The sequence below is a fragment of the Helianthus annuus genome, chromosome 5 (assembly GCF_002127325.2).
Source record: "Helianthus annuus cultivar XRQ/B chromosome 5, HanXRQr2.0-SUNRISE, whole genome shotgun sequence".
Classification (NCBI taxonomy): Eukaryota; Viridiplantae; Streptophyta; class Magnoliopsida; order Asterales; family Asteraceae; genus Helianthus; species Helianthus annuus.
In genome coordinates this window covers 89967598-89992362 of record NC_035437.2, presented here as the reverse complement: position 1 = coordinate 89992362, position 24765 = coordinate 89967598, and the positions used below count along the sequence as shown (strand labels likewise).

General features: G+C 38.1%; 1 protein-coding gene across 1 annotated transcript; it reads right to left on the bottom strand.

Annotated features, from left to right (window-relative positions):
* Positions 1-17361: 17361 nt before the first annotated feature.
* LOC110943127 (proline-rich extensin-like protein EPR1) lies at positions 17362-18918 on the bottom strand. The gene has a single exon (XM_022184883.1). It carries the CDS (start codon positions 18916-18918, stop codon positions 17362-17364), a length of 1557 nt encoding a protein of 518 aa, XP_022040575.1.
* Positions 18919-24765: the final 5847 nt, after the last annotated feature.

The window sequence follows — 24765 nt, the reverse complement described above, 5'->3', positions numbered from 1 at the left end:
CTAATTAGGTTTCCTCCTGGGTGCTTATATAAGGAGACTTATGTGGAGGTTAAGGGGTTAGACAGTTACACAATTAGAGATACCCCATAAGCATAACATCATTACGTTCGACCTCCCTCTCCTTCGGCCGATACCCTTTTCTGTTTACTTAGTCACCATCATCAGTCAGGACCCTAAGGAGGAACCAGATCACCTTGACAAAGATGTCAAACTCCATGTCGTCTTCTCTCAATGGATTCTCCACTGCACTGTCTGCGGTGACAGGTATGTTTTCATGTTTCCCATTATGTTTAAACAGAACTGATCCAACAGTTTCATCATTGGTTTGATTAGTTAAACATATGCCAATTTTATTGTTTATCTTGTTTCAATAGCTTGCCATGTGGAATTGTTTACAACTTATTTTTATGCTATGTATGAAAACCTGTATACTCGCCAATACATCTTTGTACTGAACTATTTTTTTTAAAACATGTTGCAGGTTTTGAGATGATGTTGATGATGCATGGAACATAGTAAGATGCTTAGATACACATTTAAAATTTTGTACTCTTTTTGTATTGTCATTCTTGTATTTCAAGTTGTTGCATTTTATTCCAACCTTTGTAATTGACGTTTAGAATGAAATGAAATCCATTATTTAATTATTGTCACTAATAGTGTTATGAAGTCTCTTGCAAATCTCGTTTTCGTCTCACTCTAATGTTTCCGCCATTGGTTGGGATGTGACAGATTGGTATCAGAGCCATAACTATAAGGAATTAGGAAAATTGCCATGCTTTTGACCTAGTCTATAGTTAAGTACCAAATTCGACCATACTTGATTCATATGTTAATTTTCCTGAGATGCCTTTATGTGTTATTCTTGAAATGCCTTTTATGTTCTCATACTTGTTTTATTATTCCATAACGTACGTCTTTCCTAAGGAATCTTACTCGATTATACTAAACTCGAAAACACTCGTAATACATAAACGAGATGACTTCACCAAAATAGGCGTGAAACCCACAATTTGGTGAACGACTCTCAATCCACCTATTCTTTTTACTCGAGATTCGCCATCAAGTTAGGAGTGAAATCCTCACCTTGATGAAGAATTCCCATTCGAATTCTAGTGGACCCTTGTCAAAGTATTGAAATTAAAATTTTGACCCGACGAGTACCAACCACAATTAGGGTACGAAATCGTTAAGTTAGGGGTGAAACCCGCACCTTGTCGACTAGTCTCACTCCTTGATTTTTTCATAAATCCCGCCAAGTCTCGGAATTTCGATTGATTTGGGACATGTAGTAACCGGAAGGGTGAATACCGTTAACCGACATGTCAGCGAGAGTATTCCACCTATTAGGCCAAAGCATGTTTCTCAAATTCGAAAGACTTTTCGACCACTTTGGTTAGTCAAAGTTCCGTTTCGGAACCATCCAAGTTTTAATCAGACCTATGTTTTACTATTATCAATCTTATGCAATGCAATCTTTTCAAATTCAAATTTATTTTCGAGATTTTTTTCTCTCACACACAAATCATACTAAATCTTTTCATACATTTATACACACGCATGATTTCGAAAACGTCACCAACTAGATTTACATTTCTTGTAACCCCAAAATGGAGACATATCATCGAGATAGGAGTGATTTCCTTACCTTGACGATTAACTCCACTCCTTTTCTTAAAACGACCTCACCAACGAGTTAGGGGTGATTTCCTTACCTAGGTGATCGTTACCAAAATTTTCCTTCAAAAGAGACTTTATTATACAAACACGATTAAGTTTTATACCTAAATCGTTTATCATTTGTAAAAACCCCTACTTATGCAAATTTCAAAGTTCATTGATTTATTAAACGTATATCTTACCCCATACTTTATTTTCACATAACTCACATACACGAAATTCTTAATCATACCTTAAAACGTTTCATTACCCGAGTTTCAAAACCTTCCGAAATGCTACCTATCAACTTAATCAATCCATTGAATCTCTTGCCCATGAACTTCATACTCTACCTAATCACTCAAACACGCTCATATTATATCATCATACTAAAGACTTTCATCCTTAATCGAAATCAAACCAACCTTTCTCACATACCTATAAGATCTTATAGTTATTATAAGATCATTTTACTAAAGCTCTTTTCAAAATCAATAAAACATTTTATTAAAAACACTTTTCAACGATCACTAAGTTCATTATGCTAAAGTTCTTTTTAAGAATCAACGTTTTCACGAGAACCTCCAAATTTCAAATTTCTTATTTCAATGCAAGACCCTTTAAAATGATGCAAACTTACTATTTTCAAAATGTTTTTCATACACCGCTCAATGTGTCATTTAAATTCAAAACACGTGGGCAAGAAAACTTCATAGGAACCAACAATTTTCAACTTACGTAAATTCTTTTAAACCAAGAGTAGCATTTCCGATCATTACAAAATACGTCACGTATAACCAATAGGTACTTTGTATTCATTTACATTCACAAACTAGATTCTACATTCCAAATCAAACTCAATCTATTTTGATTCGATAAACTCAACGTTTTGCTCAAACAACTATACATACATATCATCGTACATGTTTAAGTCAATATCTCACGACAATTTCCTTTTATATCATTCATTTTCCTTCTTTTTCGTACTCAAACTTCTCAATCATTTTATATGCTTAAGTTCGTCGTATTCAATATATGTCATACACGAAATCATCATCATTTATACCTACTTATATTCATAATTATACTCATACGTTTTATTTTCACACTTATACTCATATGCATACGCATACTTGTATTCATACTTATACTTATACGCATACACATATTCATACTTGTATTCATACATTCGTACCTATACGTGGGTATAACTCGAGGGGTTCACTCACGTTGGTCCTATATACTTAAACATAAACATGCTTATATACTACATTCTTATACATACACATTCTTATTTTCAAAATTTATGTACACCTTAATTCGTACGCAACTAGTACAAGCTATGTGGATCAGGCGACAATCAGTATAATCGCGGGTGCACACGGGATTATAGTGATAGGTGCATGAGAATCATAGAGTATACTACTGTGTATGGTTAGACACGGAATGTAACATGACACCAAATACAAAACAACCATAGCATGGTTAAAACATGGTGGATACGCCGCTGGTACTTCCTATATATAAGTGTTTTCACCATGTTACCAAACTTCCATAAAATGTGCCATGAGAAATTCGGTGTTTTGCAGACCTATTTAGACCTAATATACAAACTTTAACAACTCACAAATGCATCGCTAAATGCGCAGTATCCGATTATCCATGACGAGACCTCATTCCTAACACAACGCCTTCGTTTGTCCAATACACCTACCATTCTTATACTCGTATTCGTTTACTAGATTGATCATTCACCTCGTACCTCTGTTATTCCTTGTCTTATATACAAACCTCGTTTACAATCAAATATGTGTACACGTTCGAATCCTAAAATACTTTCTTGCTTTTAAAACTATCTTCCATTCTTGTTATGTGCAAACACACTTAGTTGGCCGTTACCTCCAAAACCGTTTATTTAAAATACTTAAGTTTCACGTTTCTCACCAATAATCGAATTATTTACAAAAACTGAGATTTATCAATACTCTTTGAAATCAATAAAACTATCTTACAACTTACAACGCGGCCACACTTTCCATCGAAATACTTTGACTTTGACTTGTACTTTGACTTCCAAAACGCGGGTTGTTACATCGGGGCCTTCGGGTGAGTTCTCTGTTAAGGATATCAAAAAGTTAATTCGCAATTATATCCAACACATCGAAGTTGATAAGTTCGAGTGGAACGGATGACTACCACGCAAGGTAAACATCTTTGGGTGGCTTATCAATCTGCACCGAATACCTACCAAAACCGCACTAGCGAGAAGAAATATCACCATAGCTTCTATACTTTGTCCGTTATGCGGCGAGAAGAAAGAATCGGCCGAGCACATTTTTGGATCATGTTACATCAGCTCTATGGTGTGGCATTTGGTGTCTAGATGGCTCTCGATGTGACAACTGGCACGAAACCGGTAATTTCTGTACTATTTTAATAATTAGTTAATTCCTGCATTTATGTGTTTAACATCTTATGCTTACATGTTATACATTTGAGTTCATGCTTGATTCATACTCTATTTATCGCATTGTGCAATACATTAAGCGTTGCGTCGAAACAACTAGAATACTCACCGATTAGACAAGCTGCGTCAGCATGACTGCAGAAAACAATCAGACAATAGATTTAGGACTTAGAAGTAGGTCCAACATCAACAACACATTGAAAACTAAGCAGGTGAACATGGGTTTATATTAACACTTTTCGGAAGCTAAAATAAGCACTAAAAACTGTCCGAAACGCACTTTAAACACAAAATTCAGCATTAGTCAGCAAAATTCAGGTTTTACAAGTCAAAATAACATTCAAAATTAGTGTTTAATCATCCATAATAACTTGTAAAGTGTCGGGAATGAAAACTGTCACAAAAAAAGGACTTCATACCTTCTAAATTTCACAATTAAACACTTTAACGAACCGACAACCGAATAATTAACCGGACACTATCGGAAACATCAAAAATGAACTTGTAACATTGTTTTGGTGTTATTTAGCTAGTATTGGTCATAAAACACATTAAAAATCCCTAAAACCACTTAAACACATATAATACATCATTAGCACCAAATTTACACTTTGAACCTTCACCTTTCAATTTTTGACACTTTACCCCCCCATCACCTTGGACGGTCAAACATGTGGGCCCCATGCCCACATGCTGTCTAATTGTCACACCCTGACTTTTGTGGAAGCATGAGTTTAATTGGTGTGACTTCTTAACACCATAGCAACAATCATAACAATGCTATATGAAAATAAAACACAAGATGTTCATCCATTCATTAAGTTTTGTAATACCATAACATAATTGTCTTGATACAACTACCCAAATTAAGTTACATCCATGACTTGCTTAAAAAAATGAGTTCACGATGGACTCAACAAAAGACCTTAAATAAAACGGGGTTTGCAGACATGTGACCCGTCCAGGCAAGGGCTACACCTCCCAAACCCTACACCCCTGGATGACATCTTTATTTAATACGCAACTTAACGTGCATCACCTGCCAGAATCCGATCAATTCCCTGAAATACATGTAGTTTGAAAAATCAACAAAAGTTGAGCGAGTTCATGTGTATGTGAGTATGTATAAACCTTTGTAAACGGTGTATGTATAAAAGTCCCTGATATGTAGCAATAAGGAAAATGAGATCACCAATGGGTTGCAAGGCCACTGGTATGTGTGAAATGGTCCGGGAAAACTCAAACCCAGTGGAGTTGCACCGGGCTTCCAGCTGTAAGACACAATCACCACTATGGGCCGCCCCGGCCTCATGGGTGTGGGCTCGCTACACCCAAATAGATCTATCACTCATGTCCCTCGGTCCTACAACGAGGATTAATGGCTTTAAGTGTCGCGCCCACCACTCACATGATCTAAGTAGTATGCCCTCCTTAAGCTAACCATACCATGTATAAAAATGTCCGTAATATTTGTAACATGTATTTCACCCCCGAAGTTGTAAAACTGAAAACAGTTAAAAAGAAAAGGGGGCATGAACTCACAGTAGTGCGTCTCCTGAAATCGTATCGTCAACTCAAACTTGGTCCGCTACACGACAACCTACAACGTACTAATGTCTATTAGACGAACGGGCCGTGCCTTGCTTTTGTATTTACGGGTTTGGGTTACGTTACATTGTTATTATTCCAAGTTATAACTTCTTGTCGAAATATTGTAGTCCCAAAATATATATACTTTTCCCAAAAATAATATATTTTCATTCTTTGTGTCCAAATAATATTTACCCAAAATATATTTGTAAAAGTATTTCCGGAAATATAAAATGTGATGGCATTTTGCTAAGTTACATTATTTTGCCCTAAATAATATAACTAGTTCACAAAATAACAAATAATCACAAAAACGTTTTAGTATAAAAGATATATTCCATATAATTATCCATTTTTATTTAAGAAATCAACCTCCGACACTTGTATTTTGTTACAAAAATTATGGCGAAGTTTATGTTCGAAACACAAGTTATAAAATATACTTGTAACACTTGTTTAGAAAAATATTTTCTAAGTGTTGGAATTTTCAGAAAATTTCGCCAGAGTTTCCTTTTAAAAACGGAGGTGTCCATGCTATTAAGCATATCGTTTTCTTTTCAAAATCAATCAACAATCATTAACAATCAATCTTTACATTACCAAGAGCAAAAATATATGTGTTACACACTAATCATGAACTAGATACTTTCTGAAAACGCGTAGTAACTTGGTAAAGCTTTTATTGGACTTAGTTAACTTCCAAAACGTAATTATTCCATTAAAAAATCATTTTCTTACCAAAGTTTAGTGTTTACAACTTGTAAACAATTTTTACAAAAATTATCCTTTTGAACTCTTCTTGTAAATAAAATATTCTCATACTTGTCTTATGTCTAAAAATGGTGTAAGTGTTTGTAATAGTCATGATTTTCCAAAAACCGCTTCTCTAACTTGGTTTATTTACAAAAATCCTTTGTAACTCTTGGATTTACAAGATCATCAACTCACTTGTTTAACTATCTTTCTTGAAAAATCATTTTTTATCAAGTTCATATTTAGTTAGAAGGTGGTCATTTTATGTAGCACATAACCACTTTCTAATCTTGTTAAATTATATTTCTAAATATTATTTAACAAGATCCATATGGTGATTAATATCACACAATCAAGAATTATCATAACTCTAACAACATGTTCACTACAGCATTCTTTTAACAGCATTTCACCTTCAAGTAAACTTTTATGTTCAAGTTTCTTGTTTAACCCCTTTTAGTGTTCTTGTTCTTTAGTGTTTTGAACATAACCATCATACTACAACTTTTAGCTACAAAGACAAGATGAACAAGGATGTAACAAGGACTTACTACTAGCACAAAGGCTAGGGATGATTCTAGTGAAGAAGATGATGAAAATGATGGTGAAAAAGCAAGAAGCAAAGTCCTTTGAAGCTCCACAAGTTGCAACTTCCTTGAATCACCTTCTAAGCTTGAATGGAACTCAAAAATGGATGAAGATGGTGGATTTGTGGTGGTGATGGTGGCGGCACAAGTGAGCCGAGAGGGAGGAGGTGTGGAGTGAAGGTGAGAGTGTGATGATGAGAAGTAATGTTGAAGATCTAGGCCATGCTTATATAGATGTGTTCGTAATATTTTGGCAAGCTCTACAAGTAACTATCTAATAAAATATGAGATAAAATCCATAAGCAAGATGTGAGGTATGGTGTAGTTGATTTGTGGGTCCTCTTTGGGACCGAATTCGGTTGGGGGGGGGGTTTGGTTGTAAGTTTTGCAACTAATTGGTAAATGTTAGTTAGATTTCAAGTATGAGCTTACATTTGTTAGTTAGTTGCTTTTTAGTGGGTGTTAGGGTGTTCGGGGATCACGACTAGTCAAGAAATATTTAAACAATGTTTTTGACAAATATTTAGTGTTCCGGGTAATGTCCGGTTACCCAGTTAGATACTGTTTCGTTAAGGTGTTTAATTACACCGCAAAGTGTCTTTTATATATATATTTGTAACACAATTAATCCCTGACACTTAGGAAAGTATACAGGACCATTCTGATATATTTTTGCACCCTACTAGCATGTTACAATGCTGAATTTTATTAATAAATGCAGAATTCTGCACTTAAAGTGTGTTTTAGGCACTTCCCGACACTATAACTATCACCTAGTGAGGCAGTTTTATGGTCCTTACTTCCCTACAACCCGTGCTAGCATAATATCCTGTCCCTGGCTCATACCGGCCTCAAAACATTGTCTGTCTATGTTCTGGTATTGTCAGCATGTTTCTGAACCATCCGTTCAGTGTGCTAACTGTGCTTTGTGCATCAAGTATGTCACTAATGTTTGTGTGTAATAAATGGAGTGATAGTATGAGATATGATGCATATGTATGTATGATACAAAAATCATAAAGCACTTTAAATTGTCAGTTGAAATCAAGCACAGTCATTAAGCACATAATTAAAATTAATTAATTGTACGGTACCTGTATTTGTGAGGGTTGTCACATTCTCTCCCCGTTAAGAAAATTTCATCCCGAAATTTTAGGTTCTACTTCTAGTTGCAGGGGTCTTGGGGAATAAATGTGGGTATTTTTCCTTCATTCGATCCTCACGTTCCCATGTGAATTCTGGGCCATGACGGGCATTCCATCGAACCTTGACGAGTTTGACACTACTCCTGCGTGTTTTGTTAACCTTCCAATCCGTAACCTCAACTGGTTCTTCAATAAAGTGGAGTGTGTCGTCAACATGAACTTCGTCGGCAGGAATGACCACTGTTTCTTGTGTTGGACTCTTTTTCAAATTTGTTACATGGAAGGTATCGTGAACGCCATTAAGTTCAGCAGGTAAATCCAACTTGTATGCTACGAGACCAATTCATTCCAGAATTCTGAATGGACCAATGTATCTGGGGTTCAACTTCCCACGCTTCCCGAAGCGTGCCACACCCTTCCAGGGTGAAACTTTCAACAAAACCATGTCTCCCACCTCAAATTCCAGAGATTTCCTTCTTCGGTCCGCATAACACTTCTGACGATCACGAGCCGCTTTGATGCGTTCTCGGATTTGCAAAATTTTGTCCGTTGTTTCTCGAACCACATCCGGACCAACTAACTGTCTATCTCCTGCGTCGGCCCAACAAACCGGTGATCGACACTTACGCCCGTAGAGAGCTTCGAACGGTGCGGCTTGGATGCTTGCATGATAACTAATATTGTACGAAAATTTAATCAACGGTAGGTGAGTGTCCCAACTCCCACCTAAATCCATAACGCAAGCTCGCAACATGTCTTCTAACGTTTGAATCGTTCGTTCGCTTTGTCCGTCTGTTTGCGGGTGAAATGCAGTACTCAGATTCAACTGAGAACCGAAAGCTTCTTGAAAGGATTGCCAAATCCTTGACACGAATCTCCCATCTCTATCAGAGATAATTGAGAGAGGCACTCCATGACGTGCAACAATCTCTCTCAGGTATATTTCGGCAAGTTTGCTCATGTTGTCTTTCTCCTTGATTGGTAAAAAGTGTGCAGATTTCGTTAAACGGTCTACTATTACCCAAATTGTATCGTGACCTTTGGGCGTCCTTGGCAGTTTCGTTATAAAATCCATCGAAATCTGTTCCCATTTCCATTAGGGTATTTTGGGTTGTTGTAAGAGACCTGACGGCTTCTGGTACTCGGCTTTCACTTTGGCGCACGTTAAACATTTACCAACGTATATCGCAACATCGCATTTCATTCTTGGCCACCAATAGAAATCCTTAAGATCTTGGTACATCTTATCCGCTCCTGGATGAATCGAGTACCGTGACTTGTGAGCTTCATAAAAAATAACCTTTCTCAACCCACCAAACAAAGGAACCCAAATTCGTTTCATGAAGCACAACGTTCCTTCCCCGTTTGGTACTAACTGCTTCTCCATCTCACGGAGATATTAATCCTCAATATTCCTTTCTTTAAGAGCTTCTCTTTGCGCGGCGCGAATGCGCAACGAGAGGTCTGTCTGAACAATCATTTCTAAAGCCCTAACCCTTATGGGCTTGATCCTTTCCTTCTGACTCAGGGCATCGGCGACCACATTCGCCTTCCCTGGGTGATACTTGATCTCACAATCATAATCATTCAACAAATCTACCCAGTGTCTTTGCCTCATGTTAAGCTCTTTTTGGTCAAAAATGTGCTACAGGCTTTTGTGATAGTTGAAAATGGTGCACCGCGTGCCATACAAATAATGTCGCCAGATCTTCAAAGCAAACACCACTGCGCCCAATTCCAAATCATGCGTGGTGTAATTTCTCTCGTGAACCTTCAAATGGCGAGAAGCATATGCTATAACCTTCTGTCACTGCATCAATACGCAACCTAAACCTTGACGCAAAGCGTCACAATATACCACGAAGTCGTCCGTGCCTTTGGGTAATAATAAGATCGGTGCGTCACAAAGTTTGTTCTTCAATAACTGAAATGCTTCTTCTTGTTTGTCTCCCCAATCAAACTTCTTGTCTTTCTGCGTAAGGGAGGTCAGAGGTTGAGCGATTTTTGAGAAATCCTCAATGAATCTGCGATAATACCCAGCCAAACCTAAGAATTGGCGAATCTCGGTTGGCGTCTTAGGAGTTTCCCAATTCTTGATCGCCTCGATCTTTGTGGGATCCACATGAATTCCATTTCCATTAACCACATGACCAAGAAACTGAACTTCGCGTAACCAGAACTCGCACTTCGAGAACTTTGCGTATAACTTCTCCTTCTTAAGCAGCTCTAAGATGGCCCTCAGATGATGCTCATGTTCTTCTTTTGTTTTCGACTAGATCAGAATGTCATCAATGAATACAATTACGAACTTATCGAGGTATGGCTTACAAACTCTGTTCATCAAGTCCATGAATACAGTTGGCGTGTTTGTCAAACCAAACGGCATAACCAGGAACTCGTAATGTCCATAACGAGTCCTAAAAGCAGTCTTGGGAATACTTTCCTCTTGTAATCTCAACTGGTGATAACCTGATTGAAGATCGATTTTTGAGTAAAAACTTGAACCTTGCAATTGATCGAACAAGTCGTCAATTCTCGGCAAAGGATATCTATTCTTGATGGTCAACTTCTTCAGCTCCCGGTAGTCGATACACATGCGAAAACTACCATCTTTCTTCTTGACAAACAAAACTGGAGCTCCCCAAGGCGAGAAGCTTGGTCTGATAAATCCCTTGTCTAACAATTCCTGAAGTTGCGTCGATAATTCTTGCATCTCCGAAGGCGCAAGTCGATAGGGTGCCTTAGCCACAGGCGCGACGCCTGGAACTAAGTCAATATGAAACTCGACTTGTCTCTGTGGCGGCAATCCTGGCAAGTCTTCTGGAAAGACTTCAGGATACTCCTTCACGACTGGAATATCTTCTATCTTGGGCTCAACGACTTCTTTATCAACGATATGTGCCAAGAAGGCAACACATCCCTTCTTCAAACACTTTCGAGTTTTAGGCAGTTAATTATCCTCAATGGCGTATCGCGCTTTTCTCCATGAACCACAATCGTCTCTCCACCTGCCATTGGGATGCGAATGGTCTTCTCGTGACAAACAATCTCGGCTTTGTTGCTAGATAACCAATCCATCCCTACTACCACGTTGAAGCTTCCCAAGTCGACTGGCAGTAAATCCAGTGTAAATTCGTGTTCTCCCAGCTTTATTACGCATCCTCTGATGACTTCATTTGTTTCTACCAGCTTTCCATTAGCCAGTTCGATTGAGCATGGAATGTCTAACTTACTAGCAGTTAATCCAAGCATATTCTTAAATTCTAGCGATACAAAACTATAGTCGGCACCAGTGTCAAATAGAACAGATGCAAAGCGTTGATTTATAGGGAACGTACCAGTGACAACATTCGGGTCCTGGCGTGCTTCCCTTGCTCCAATGTTGAATACCCTTCCACAAGCTTGATTGAGTTTTGGGCATTCACGCTTGAAGTGCCCGATGTCTCCGCAGTTAAAGCACCCCGGCCCTCGACCGTTACCATCTCCATTACCGCCTTGATTGTTGTCTTGATTGCGGTTAGCATTTCCTGCTTGATTTCTGAAGTTACCCCGATTACCATTTCCGCCGTTGCGGTTCCCATTCCCGTTACCTCCATGATTGTTGTTACCGACTCTCCTTTGGCCACCACGGCCAGTACCAACCCAACAAGTGTCCTTTAAGTGACCAACCTTTCCACAGGTTTCACATTTTCTAGCACTGCACCGGCCAGCGTGATGATACTTGCAAAATTCGCATTTGGGCAGAGTGCCCATATATCCTTTCCCTTTATGTTCACTGCCAGTCTTTACTTCAGCTGGCGGGTTTGTATCCCTCTTCTTGCTGGCACTGCCGGTACTTTTCTTAAAGTTCGAGAATTTTCACTTGTTTTCTCCTGATGATTCGACATGTGTCTCCTTCTTCTTTGGTTCAGAAATTGAAAACTTGTTCAGTCTGATGGCTTCTTCTGTAAGTGCCACGCTGAGATCAATGGCTTCAGTAATCGTTGCAGGCTTTGAAGTGGTTACCATGCTCATAATCTGGGGTGCTAATCTCCATATGAAACGCTCCACGTGTTTAAATTCGGGCGTGACCATGTACGGCACCACATGGGACAGATCGTGAAACCTCTGAACATATTCGGCGATTTTTGGGCCTTCCATCTTTAGGTTCCAGAATTCCGTTTCTAGCTTTTGTATCTCAGCCCGTGAACAATATTTCTTCCTCATGAGCTCCTTCAGCTCATTCCATGTTAACGCATATGCCGCCTCCTCTCCCAATGTTTGAACTTGCAGATTCCACCATTGTTGGTGCATCCGTCTGTCGCCTACGTCTTGTATCGAGTCTTGGTTAGGTTAGAACGGGACACGGAATTCAAGATCTTGTATTTGGAAGTGATTTCGCTCCAAATGACAAGATTTCATTTGGAGCGAAACCCCATGTAATCCTGATTCCGCCCGAAAGTGTTTCATATGTGATTTCGCCCGAGATAACAGTGTAGTGATTTCGCTCATGTATGTTGGAGCAAAATCAGAACACCTATATATAGGGTTCTTAGAAGCGAAATTAGTAGTAGTTCTAGATCATTGTCATTCCGGTTGTCACGAAGTGCTGCCGAAGTGTTGTCAGAGCTTGTTATCAATTTAGTGATCAATAAAACAACAGTTAAAAGTGAATACGGCTGAGATTGCACCAAAACATTAGTTTCCGCCTCTTGTTTTGTAAAAGAACTTTTCTGATTGACTCAAACAGGTCGGAAAACGATCCTACAAGTGGTATCAGAGCTCAGGAGGAAGAGTTCTTGCCATTTCAGCTATGCTTTCTGATTTTCTACACCTTCTTCTTAAAATTTGAAAAATTTTCACGGTAAAACCAGCTCAATTTCACACATATCACCGTAATCATGTTTTGATAAACCCTTGAAAGTTTCGAAGTTAAAATCGATCTAATAACTGAGTTTTATTTGATTTCGCTTGAAAACTTGTTTGAGATGATGACGTCATACTTGATTTCGCTCGAGGTTACAACCTGATTCCGCTCCAAAGTTCTTGGCTAATTTCGCTCCAAACATCAGCTGATTTCGCTCCAGAGTTCAAAAGTTTGATTCCGCTCCAAAGGTCAAGCTTGATTTCGCTCCAAAAGTCGAAATTGTGATTCCGCTCCAAGCTACGTGTTAATTCCGCTCCAAACTAAAGTGTTGATTTTGCTCGGAGGTTACAAGAGTGATTTTGCTCCAAACAGATTTGTTGATTCCGCTCCAATCCTGATTTCGCCTGAAACTTGGAATTTGTGAATTTTTGAAATTTAAATAATGGACAACGAATTTTACAATGCCTTTGCTAGTCCGATTACAATCACTCAGAATGCTTTGCTTGAAAATGAAACCGGGACATCTCAGAAACCCCCTAAGCTCATGGATATTGATGATTACAATGCATGGTCTGAACGGTTTGGAAATTGGGTTGAAGCTTATCACTTGGATGCGTGGGAACACACTGAAGAACCATATGTTAGACCCACAACGAATGGTGTTCAGCAAAAAAATTAGAGAAATGAGTACTGAAGAGAAAAAGAAATATAGAGATGAAAAACTGATGGTGAGTCTGCTTCAGCAAGCAATCAAAGAGGACATTTTGATCTTGCTTCAACACGATGGAACTGCTTATTCGATCTGGACTGAACTGGAAGCAAAATTTGTAGGAAGCGATGATATGCTTAAAAACAAGATGTCGCTCATGAAGAAAGAATTTGATTTATTCCGTGGTTTGAAATCTGAAAACACCAAGAAAATTATCGAAAGATATTGTAACTTGGTGAGAAATATGTCAAAACTTGGTATTAAAAAGGATACTGATGAATTATTTGAAAAACTTGCAGATGCACTACCACATGAAATCTGGGGAACTTTTTTGATGATGCTGAGAAATAACAAAAAGGAATATAAAAAACTAACACTGGGAGAGTTCATGAAGCATCTGGAAGCTCAAGAGATGGAGCAGCGGATGATTGCCAGGATGAAGAATTACGATGGAGAACAAGACATCAGTTTGTATTTCAAGAGTGGTGTTAGTGAAAAGACAAATTTTTCTCCAAAAGTTGAAACAGCTTACAATGCAAAAGATTCTTCTGAAAAACCATCTCAGGGATCAAGCAGTACAACAGGATTTTCTTCATTTCCCACATATGATCCTCAGTTCACTACAACAAAGAGTGGCAAAGTTCTTCAATGCAACATTGCTTTAAAGCTGGAAAATGACCAGAATTACACTGAGGAAGTTGCTAAAAGCCACATGTCTTTGTTAGTGACCGTGCTTGAATCCTACGGAGGCTTAGTTGCAGGGTGGATCGGTAATCCAATGCTCACTAAACAGGATTACAATCAAATCGATGCCGAGGAGATGGAATTTATGGATATTAAATGGTGCATGGCTAGTGTGTTGAGATGTGCTGAGAAGTTTAAACAAATTACAGGCAGAGATGATTTTCGTGAGGCTCATGTGTCAACTTTAGGTTTTGATAAGTCTAAAATTACGTGTTTTCGTTGCAGGGAAAAGGGGCATTTCAAGAGAGAGTGCACAAATCGAGAAGCGAGTGGAGCTCAAAACCCTTTCGAAAACAACGACTACCACAAAAAGGCGATTTATCATCAAGTCACACCACAGCCGTATCAACAACAACAGGCACAACATCAAGCACAAACTGCTCATGGTAGAATGGAGATTAAAGATTCAAAAAGAGCTTGTTTAGGAGAGGATGGTGGTTTCAGTTGGGGTAATTACATTCCAACAAACACCAAAGTGTGTTTGGCAGATCAAGAAGATGAAAAGTTGGCTGAAGGCTTTAGTTGGGACAATTTCTGCCCAGACAAAGATTTCATGGCCAAAGAAATGTCCAAAGACACGTCAAATGTTAAAGCTTTTATTGCTAATGCTTACGATCTAAAATGGGCTGAAAAATGCAGGAAAGTCAGGGAAGCTGCAGAAGAAAAGCAGAGGAAGATTGAAGAAGAGGAAGAAGAAGAAGAAAGACTAAAAGCTGAAGCAGAAGCCGAGAGAAAGAGAAGAAATGAGTTTTTCCAATCAAACAGAACAGTCAAAGACGTTCCAGAGTTTGAGATCAAAGTTGATACTGAAGCAATCAAAGTTCCTGAAAAGTGTCTGAACTGTGATTCTTTGATCAAGCAAAACAATGAATTGTTGCACAACATTAACAGATTGAAAGAATCATATGATACAATGAACAGAGAGATCAACAAGTACACTGAGTCAAATTGTGAACAAGCTGTTGCAATGAATACCCTCAAAGGAGCTTACATAAGATAGCTTGATAATGTCAATTTTTACACAAAGAAGTGTGCTGACCTGGAAATGAAATTGGCAACACAAAGAATAGAAACTGAGAGAGTTAAAAATTTATTGGATAGTTACTCATGTTCTACTTTTGTTGTTGACAGGATTTATCCGATTGTGGAGAGTTTGAAGACTTTTGAAGAAGTAAACACTTCACAAGAAAAGAAATCCGTGACGAAAGATGAAGATGAAGTGAAAATTTCTGGTAAGAAACCAAGTGTGGTCTACAATAGATGTCCGCCCCCGGTCAAAAATGGATATTCGCCTCGAAATCCAAATTTCGAAAGAGTCAAAAAGGCAATTAACTTACAATGGGAGTCTGGGCCTTCAGATAACTTGCCAGAAAATATTGATGTCACATACACGTCATTCGACACTGATCATGAGTCAAAGTTGATAAAAAGTGTGGTCGATCAGGTGTTAGATAAAGATGACAGTGAGGAGTCAAAAATGGAGTCCAAACCAAAGTCAAAGTCAGAGTCTGATACGTCAAAGCCAACAATCAAAAAGGACAAACGGGTTTATGATACGAAATTTTTGCTATCAAAATCTAATTTGAATGACGAACCGGTCAACATCCGAGGGGGAGTTTGTTGGTGCATCTGTCTGTCTCCTACGTCTTGTATCGAGTCTTGGTTAGGTTAGAACGGGACACGGAATTCAAGATCTTGTATTTGGAAGTGATTTCGCTCCAAATGACAAGATGTCATTTGGAGCGAAACCCCATGTAATCCTGATTCCGCCCGAAAGTGTTTCATATGTGATTTCGCCCGAGATAACAGTGTAGTGATTTCGCTCATGTATGTTGGAGCGAAATCAGAACACCTATATATAGGGTTCTTAGAAGCGAAATCAGTAGTAGTTCTAGATCATTGTCATTCCGGTTGCCACGAAGTGCTGCCAAAGTGTTGTCAGAGCTTGTTATCGATTCAGTGATCAATAAAACAATAGTTAAAAGTGAATACGGCTGAGATTGCACCAAAACATTAGTTTCCGCCTCTTGTTTTGTAGAAGAACTTTTCTGATCGACTCAAACAGGTCGGAAAACGATCCTACAACCATGATAGGGCACCATCAAGAAACAACCCTGAGATGTATGTAACTTGTTGCTCAGGGGCACACTTGCTCATTCTTAGGATCGAATCCGTCTTTTCTGTCCATCAGACGAATGCAACAGCACCTCCAGTGCCGTCGAAATTTAAGGGCTTACAATCAAGGAATTGTTTGTAGGTGCAGCCTGTACAGGCAATATTGTTAACAATCAGTATTAGTGGACGTGTAAGAAGTATCCAAATGTAACGTAATGTGTCTCAAGCGACTTAACATTACCATTGGGTGGGTTGTTGTTGTTGTTGTTTGAGGTATTCCTGCTCGTTTCTGCGTGGGAGGCTGCATACTGTGCTACAGTCGCGACAATTAGCTCCTAGAGTTCGCCTCAGTAGTAGGCAGGCGTGTGCTTCGTCGTGGAGGAATCTTCTAAAAGATAATCATATTGGTCAGGTCATAGTAAGTATAGTAAATATACGTAGATAATAACATCCATCAACCTCATAACACATAACATCCCATGTTATATTATAAAACAAATAATTCAATAAAGCATGTAGTGAGAACGTTGCCATTGAGCTTTCATTAATCATGACCACAATATAGTTTTACATGTTTTACAGTATATCATACATGAAAATAAGATCATAGGGTTACATCACCCCCAAAATACAAGTCAGTCAACACTAATTATATACAAAAGTGTGGTCTTCCAAAAGTCTTTGTCTGCTGGCCCAATTGCGACTTTCTCACCAAAATAACCTACCTGCACTAAACCAAAATATAGCTATGCTGATGGCGGAGGAGGAGGAGGATAAGAGAAAAGCAAACGGCGCATGTGCACCCAATCCTCCTCAAGGGCATGAATAACGCGCAGCAAATAGGCAATCTGCTGCTCAGGTGTGAGGAATCGAACATCCGAATCAGGGGGTAATGGAATAGGAGCTGGTGGTGTGGAAAAAGGAGACTGGAAATGACACGGGGTAGGACGTGGAACTCTCTCTAGTTCCTGAATGCGTCTGCTCAACGCGTCCTGCTGTAACTCCATGGATATCAGTATGTCATCTCTGGTATACCCGACATGAAACGGGTGATATGGGTCTGATAGTGGCATAACATTGGGCGAAGACCACAGAAACGGCTCGCCCGAAGGTACGAAAGATGGTGTAGTGTGAGGAAACTGAGACACAAAGGGAACAACTGACGATACAGGCGGTACAAAAGTAGGCTGCTGTCTCGACGAACCCTCCCCAGGACGAGGTGGAGGAATATCCTGGAGAAAAGTGATAGGAAGATCGGTATGATGGATATCAGACACATGGGGAAAATGAGGGGCAACATCACTCGGTGCAGAGATGGGTGCATGAGAAGGGGTGATAGGTCTAACATATGGGGGATAATCGTCATCGTCGATCCACCCGTTGTGGGTGTCAGCGTATCGAGGATCGATGTGAGTGGCAAAAGGTGCATGGTCAGCATACACAGGGGCCGAATCAGGTAATATCGGTGCAATAATGGGAAGGTCAACAATGGGTGGTGCAATGGCTGGTGCATCCATATCAGGCGGTGCAACGACTGGAGCATCATCAAGAACAGGGTCGTGCACAGGTACAGGGTCATGGACAACAACAGGCTCTGGTGCTATGACAGGCTCAGGGTCGGCAACGTCCATATCAAAGTCGGCAGGTATATCAAGAAACTGATCAATAGGAGCCACTGGTGCCTCTAAGGGCTGGTCAACAGGAATAAACTCGATCTCGTGATCGGGATCAAAATCAGGAGGAAAAACTGGATCAAACTCGTCCTCGAACTCATGATCAAACTCAAACTCGTGAGGTGAACCAGGTGCAGCTGACATCGCCACGTCTGAGTCAGCGTCAGGAGAGTAGTGCTGCATGCCCCGGTCGTGCAAAGAAGCGGATGCCACAGACTCAAACGAGTCTGGACCAGGTGAATCAGAAGGAGCCTCCTGCACAGGAGCCTCAGCAATAGGAATGGCGACATCATCAGCAGTCGGGGCCCCACCCTCATGGTCGTCCTCAGGGGGACCCTCAACGAAAAGATCGATGTCGTCATCAGACACAACATCGAGTGGCAAATCCTCCATAGGAAATGCAGCAAGTGGAACGGGAGCAGGGATCTCAGCAAGAGGTAGATCCCCAGCTAGAATGCCATCAGCGAGCTGAACATCGTCCCCGAAGTCAGGCAAAGCGAAAGGCTGAAAATCATCATCATCACTGCTGTCAGTATCAGATGTATAAATCTCGGGATCTGTGGGCATCGGGTCATCTGGGTCTACTGCTATGGGGTCTAGTATGCCAGAAACTCCACTCGAAGAAGACATGATGTCTGTAACAACAATCACGACAATTGCACATATATCAACATGAAATCAAATAAGCATGTAAGTCACAATAATGTATGCAAATAATCATCCTAGTCTTCCCCAGACTATCCCTCCCAGTTTCTCAAACTGAACTCCCTAGCCTCTCAGACTAACTCCCTGGTCTCTAAGACCAACTCCCAGTCTCTAAGACTAAACCTTCCCAATCTCTAAGATTGAATCCCCCAGTCTCTAAGACTGAACCTCCCCAGCCTCTAAGGCTGAACTCCCCCAGTCTCTAAGGCTGAAATATAAATTTGAAATGTGTAATTGTGCCCTTTTGTTTGTAAAATGTTTGTGCCCTGGATCTGGACATTTAGTGTATGCAATGTAAAAATGTTTTCATGAGAGCCCTAGTGATCATAGTCTAGACTCGAGAAGGAATCCTAGTTCGCTATGATCGAGGCTCTGATACCAAGCTATCACACCTTGACTTTTGCGGAAGCGTGGGTTTAATTGGTGTGACTTCTTAATACCATAGCAACAATCATAACAATGATATATGAAAATAAAACACAAGATGTTCATCCATTCATTAAGTTTTATAATACCATAACATAATTGTCTTGATACAACTACCCAAATTTAGTTACATCCATGACTTGCTTAAAAAAAATGAGTTCACGATGGACTCAACAAAAGACCTTAAATAAAACGGGGTTTGGAGACACGTGACCCGTCCAGGCAAGGGTTACACCTCCCAAACCCTACACCCCTGGATGACATCTTTATTTAATATGCAGCTTAACGTGCATCACCTGCCAGAATCCGATCAATTCCCTGAAATACATGTAGTTTGAAAAATCAACAAAAGTTGAGCGAGTTCATGTGTATGTGAGTATGTATAAACCTTTGTAAATGGTGTATGTATAAAAGTCCCTGGTATGTAGCTATAAGGAAAATGAGATCACCAATGGGTTGCAAGGCCACTGGAATGTGTGAAATGGTCCGGGAAAACTCAAACCTAGCGGAGTTGCACCGGGCTTCCAGCTGTAAGACACAATCACCACTATGGGCCGCCCCGGCCTCATGGGTGTGGGCTCGCTACACCCAAATAGATCTATCACTCATGTCCCTCGGTCCTACAACGAGGATTAATGGCTTTAAGTGTCGCGCCCACCACTCACATGATCTAAGTAGTATGCCCTCCTTAAGCTAACCATACCATGTATAAAAATGTCCGTAATATTTGTAACATGTATTTCACCCCCGAAGTTGTAAAACTGAAAACAGTTAAAAAGAAAAGGGGGGCATGAACTCACAGTAGTGCGTCTCCTGAAATCGTATCGTCAACTCAAACTTGGTCCGCTACACGACAACCTACAACGTACTAATGTCTATTAGACGAACAGGCCGTGCCTTGCTTTTGTATTTACGGGTTTGAGTTTCGTTACATTGTTATTATTCCAAGTTATAACTTCTTGTTAAAATAATAATAATTATTTTAACTTAAGTATTGTTTTAAGGGTTTTGGAATAATAGTTAGGCAACTATTTTGTATTCGTACTTCTCAAGTAATTTATATGTGTATTTCCTTCCCAAGGATGGGGGTATTTATACATGTATTTTGGTGGTTCCGAAAATAATATATTTTTAAATTCCACTTAGAAAAATATATTTAACACATTTGTCGAAATATTGTAGTCCCAAAATATATATACTTTTCCCAAAAATAATATATTTTCATTCTTTGTGTCCAAATAATATTTACCCAAAATATATTTGTAAAAGTATTTCCGGAATTATAAAATGTGATGGCATTTTGCTAAGTTACATTATTTTGCCCTAAATAATATAACTAGTTCACAAAATAACAAATAATCACAAAAACGTTTTAGTATAAAAGATATATTCCATATATTTATCCATTTTTATTTAAGAAAATCAACCTCCGACACTTGTATTTTGTTACAAAAATTATGGCGAAGTTTATGTTCGAAACACAAGTTATAAAATATACTTGTAACACTTGTTTAGAAAAATATTTTCTAAGTGTTGGAATTTTCAGAAAATTTCGCCAGAGTTTCCTTTAAAAACGGAGGTGTCCATAATATTAAGCATATCGTTTTCTTTTCAAAATCAATCAACAATCATTAACAATCAATCTTTACATTACCAAGAGCAAAAATATATGTGTTACACACTAATCATGAACTTGATACTTTCTGAAAACGCGTAGTAACTAGGTAAAGCTTTTATTGGACTTAGTTAACTTCCAAAACGTAATTATTCCCTTAAAAAATCATTTTCTTACAAAAGTTTAGTGTTTACAACTTGTAAACAATTTTTACAAAAATTATCCTTTTGAACTCTTCTTGTAAATAAAATATTCTCATACTTGTCTTATGTCTAAAAATGGTGTAAGTGTTTGTAATAGTCATGATTTTCCAAAAACCGCTTCTCTAACTTGGTTTATTTACAAAAATCCTTTGTAACTCTTGGATTTACAAGATCATCAACTCACTTGTTTAACTATCTTTCCTGAAAAATCATTTTTTATCAAGTTCATATTTAGTTAGAAGGTGGTCATTTTATGTAGCACATATTCACTTTCTAATCTTGTTAAATTATATTTCTATATATTATTTAACAAGATCCATATGGTGATTAATATCACACAATCAAGAATTATCATAACTCTAACAACATGTTCACTACAACATTCTTTTAACAACATTTCACCTTCAAGTAAACTTTTATGTTCAGGTTTCTTGTTTAACCCCTTTTAGTGTTCTTGTTCTTTAGTGTTTTGAACATAACCATCATACTACAACTTTTAGCTACAAAGACAAGATGAACAAGGGTGTAACAAGGACTTACTACTAGCACAAAGGCTAGGGATGATTCTAGTGAAGAAGATGATGAAAATGATGGTGAAAAAGCAAGAAGCAAAGTCCTTTGAAGCTCCACAAGTTGCAACTTCCTTGAATCACCTTCTAAGCTTGAATGGAACTCAAAAATGGATGAAAATGGTGGATTTGTGGTGGTGATGGTGGCGGCACAAGTGAGCCGAGAGGGAGGGGGTGTGGAGTGAAGGTGAGAGTGTGATGATGAGAAGTAATGTTGAAGATCTAGGCCATGCTTATATAGATGTGTTCTTAATATTTTGGCAAGCTCTACAAGTAACTATCTAATAAAATATGAGATAAAATCCATAAACAAGATGTGAGGTATGGTGTAGTTGATTTGTGGGTCCTCTTTGGGACCGAATTCGGTTTGGGGGGGGGGGTTGGTTGTAAGTTTTGCAACTAATAGGTAAATGTTAGTTAGATTTCAAGTATGAGCTTACATTTGTTAGTTAGTTGCTTTTTAGTGGGTGTTAGGGTGTTCGGGGATCACGACTAGTCAAGAAATTTTTAAACAATGTTTTTGACAAATATTTAGTGTTTCGGGTAATGTCCGGTTACCCAGTTAGTAAGGCTGGCAAATCGTGTCTTAACAGGTTTAACAGGTTTCTGACGGCGCGCACAACTTAAGTTTCAAACATGATTACGACTCGTTTAACTACTTTCTACCTCATGTTATAAAACAGTTTTATGTTTTTATGTACAAAGATGAATAAATGATAGATCCTAACATTGTAATTTTAATTATTTTAAAAATTAAAAAAGTCAAAGGGTGTATTTTTCAGTCAAACAGGTCTAATCATGTCTTAACAGGTACCCAATTGCCAGCCCTACCAGTTAGATACTGTTTCGTTAAGGTGTTTAATTACACCGCAAAGTGTCTTATATATATATATATATATATATATATATATATATATATATATATATATATATATATATATATATATTTGTAACACAATTAATCCCCGGCACTTAGGAAAGTATACAGGACCATTCTGATATATTTTTGCACCCTACTAGCATGTTACAATGCTGAATTTTATTAATAAATGCAGAATTCTGCACTTAAAGTGTGTTTTAGGCACTTCCCGGCACTATAACTATCACCTAGTGACGCAGTTTTATGGTCCTTACTTCCCTACATCCCGTGCTCGCATAATATCCTGTCCCTGGCTCATACCGGCCTCAAAACATTGTCTGTCTATGTGCTGGTATTGTCAGCATGTTTCTGAACCATCCGTTCAGTGTGCTAACTATGCTTTGTGCATCAAGTATGTCACTAATGTTTGTGTGTAATAAATGGAGTGACAGTATGAGATATGATGCATATGTATGTATGATACAAAAATCATAAAGCAGTTTAAATTGTCAGTTGAAATCAAGCACAGTCATTAAGCACATAATTAAAATTAATTAATTGTACGGTACCTGTATTTGTGAGGGTTGTCACACTAATTATGATGTTTCATGTATTGGTGGGTATTAGTATTGTTTGGTGGAAGTTGTAAGTGCTTGAAGATTATAAGAAAATATATCACCAACATAATCTTTCACTTTCCCCATTTCACCTACACTTCAAACTTTCTTCTCCTCTCTACACCCACAACTCACGGCCACTTTAATCCCACCACCATCACCATTATCTTCAACCATTCAAGTCATTCTTAACATTCCCAAAGGTGTCTTAAGCATAGTTAAGAAGGTTTCAAGCTTTGAAAGTGGAAGGACCTCTTGAAGGAGCTTTTATCCATCAACTTTGTTACGTCTTCTTTTTCTTGGTGTTCTTGCCACTTCCCTAGCCACAAGAGCTAGCAGTAAGCCTCCTAAACTCTATTTTACTTCATGTTAATGTTATGTACAAGTTACACCATCTAAGAAACTAAACTTTAAAAGATGAAGACATGAAGATCTAACATAATCTAAGTAAAAACAAGTAATTTTAGTGTTGTTTGATGTATGTTATGAAGTTGTTGATGTTGATCTTGTGATTTTAGTTAGATCCATTATGTGTAAGCTTGTTAGAAGCTTAGATCTAACAAGTTTAAGCATGGATCTTGAAAAATCCATGAAGAAACTTGATGATGAACTTGAAGATCTTTAAAGTAAGCTTGAAAATAGTTTTAAAATGGTTTTCTCATGGTCTTGAAACCATTAAATCACGTGGATGATTTGTTTTGTGAAATAAAGTTTCTGCAAAGTTTACTAAGTTTACAAAGAAGCTTGAAATCAAGTAGATCTAAGTGTTTTAAGCATAGATCTAAAAGACTACATATTTTTAAGAAATGTTCAAGTTCATCCTATGGTTTAACATGATGATTTTAGTGATTTTGCTTGTTAATACGTTGAATCTTGAATCTTGATGTTTTAAAGAAAATAAACACATGTTTTAAAAACATGGGAAACCTCCATTTTTAAGTGAAACTATGTCAAAATTTTTATAAAATTTTGATACTTAGAAAAATATAAGTTTTGTTGAAACTTATTCCCCAAAAAACCATCCAAAAATATTTATCAAGGTTTCCTAATTTTTATACAAAATTACAAGTCAAGAAATAAGGTTTTCTTCAAAGTTAAAATCAATATTAAGTATGTATATTTTTAAGAAAAAATATATATTTAGTGGTCACAAAACTTATGTGCTAAGTGTATATTATGTGTATTATATGTATTAGTGTATAGAAAAATACACTAAATACTCCAAATGAGTGTCACTACCAAAATACACATGAAAATACATAAGAAATACTCAAGTATTTAAGTATACAAAATTACCCATAAAAGGGTATATGGACAAAGGGTTAGGATCAAATACAAAGTATAAAATAAATAAGAAGGGTAAGAAGGATTCTAGTCCATTGATCTTAGATTTGGAGGGTTGAGATTAGTTGTAGGGAAAAGAAGATAATAGAAGGCATAAAGGGAATATTATATTTATGGATTTTCTCTCTCCACATGCAAG

What these genes read in the sequence shown, in the direction of transcription:
- LOC110943127 (XM_022184883.1), bottom strand. Translation starts at nt 18,918, where the DNA reads ATGTCTTCTTCGAGTGGAGTTTCTGGCATACTAGACCCCATAGCAGTA.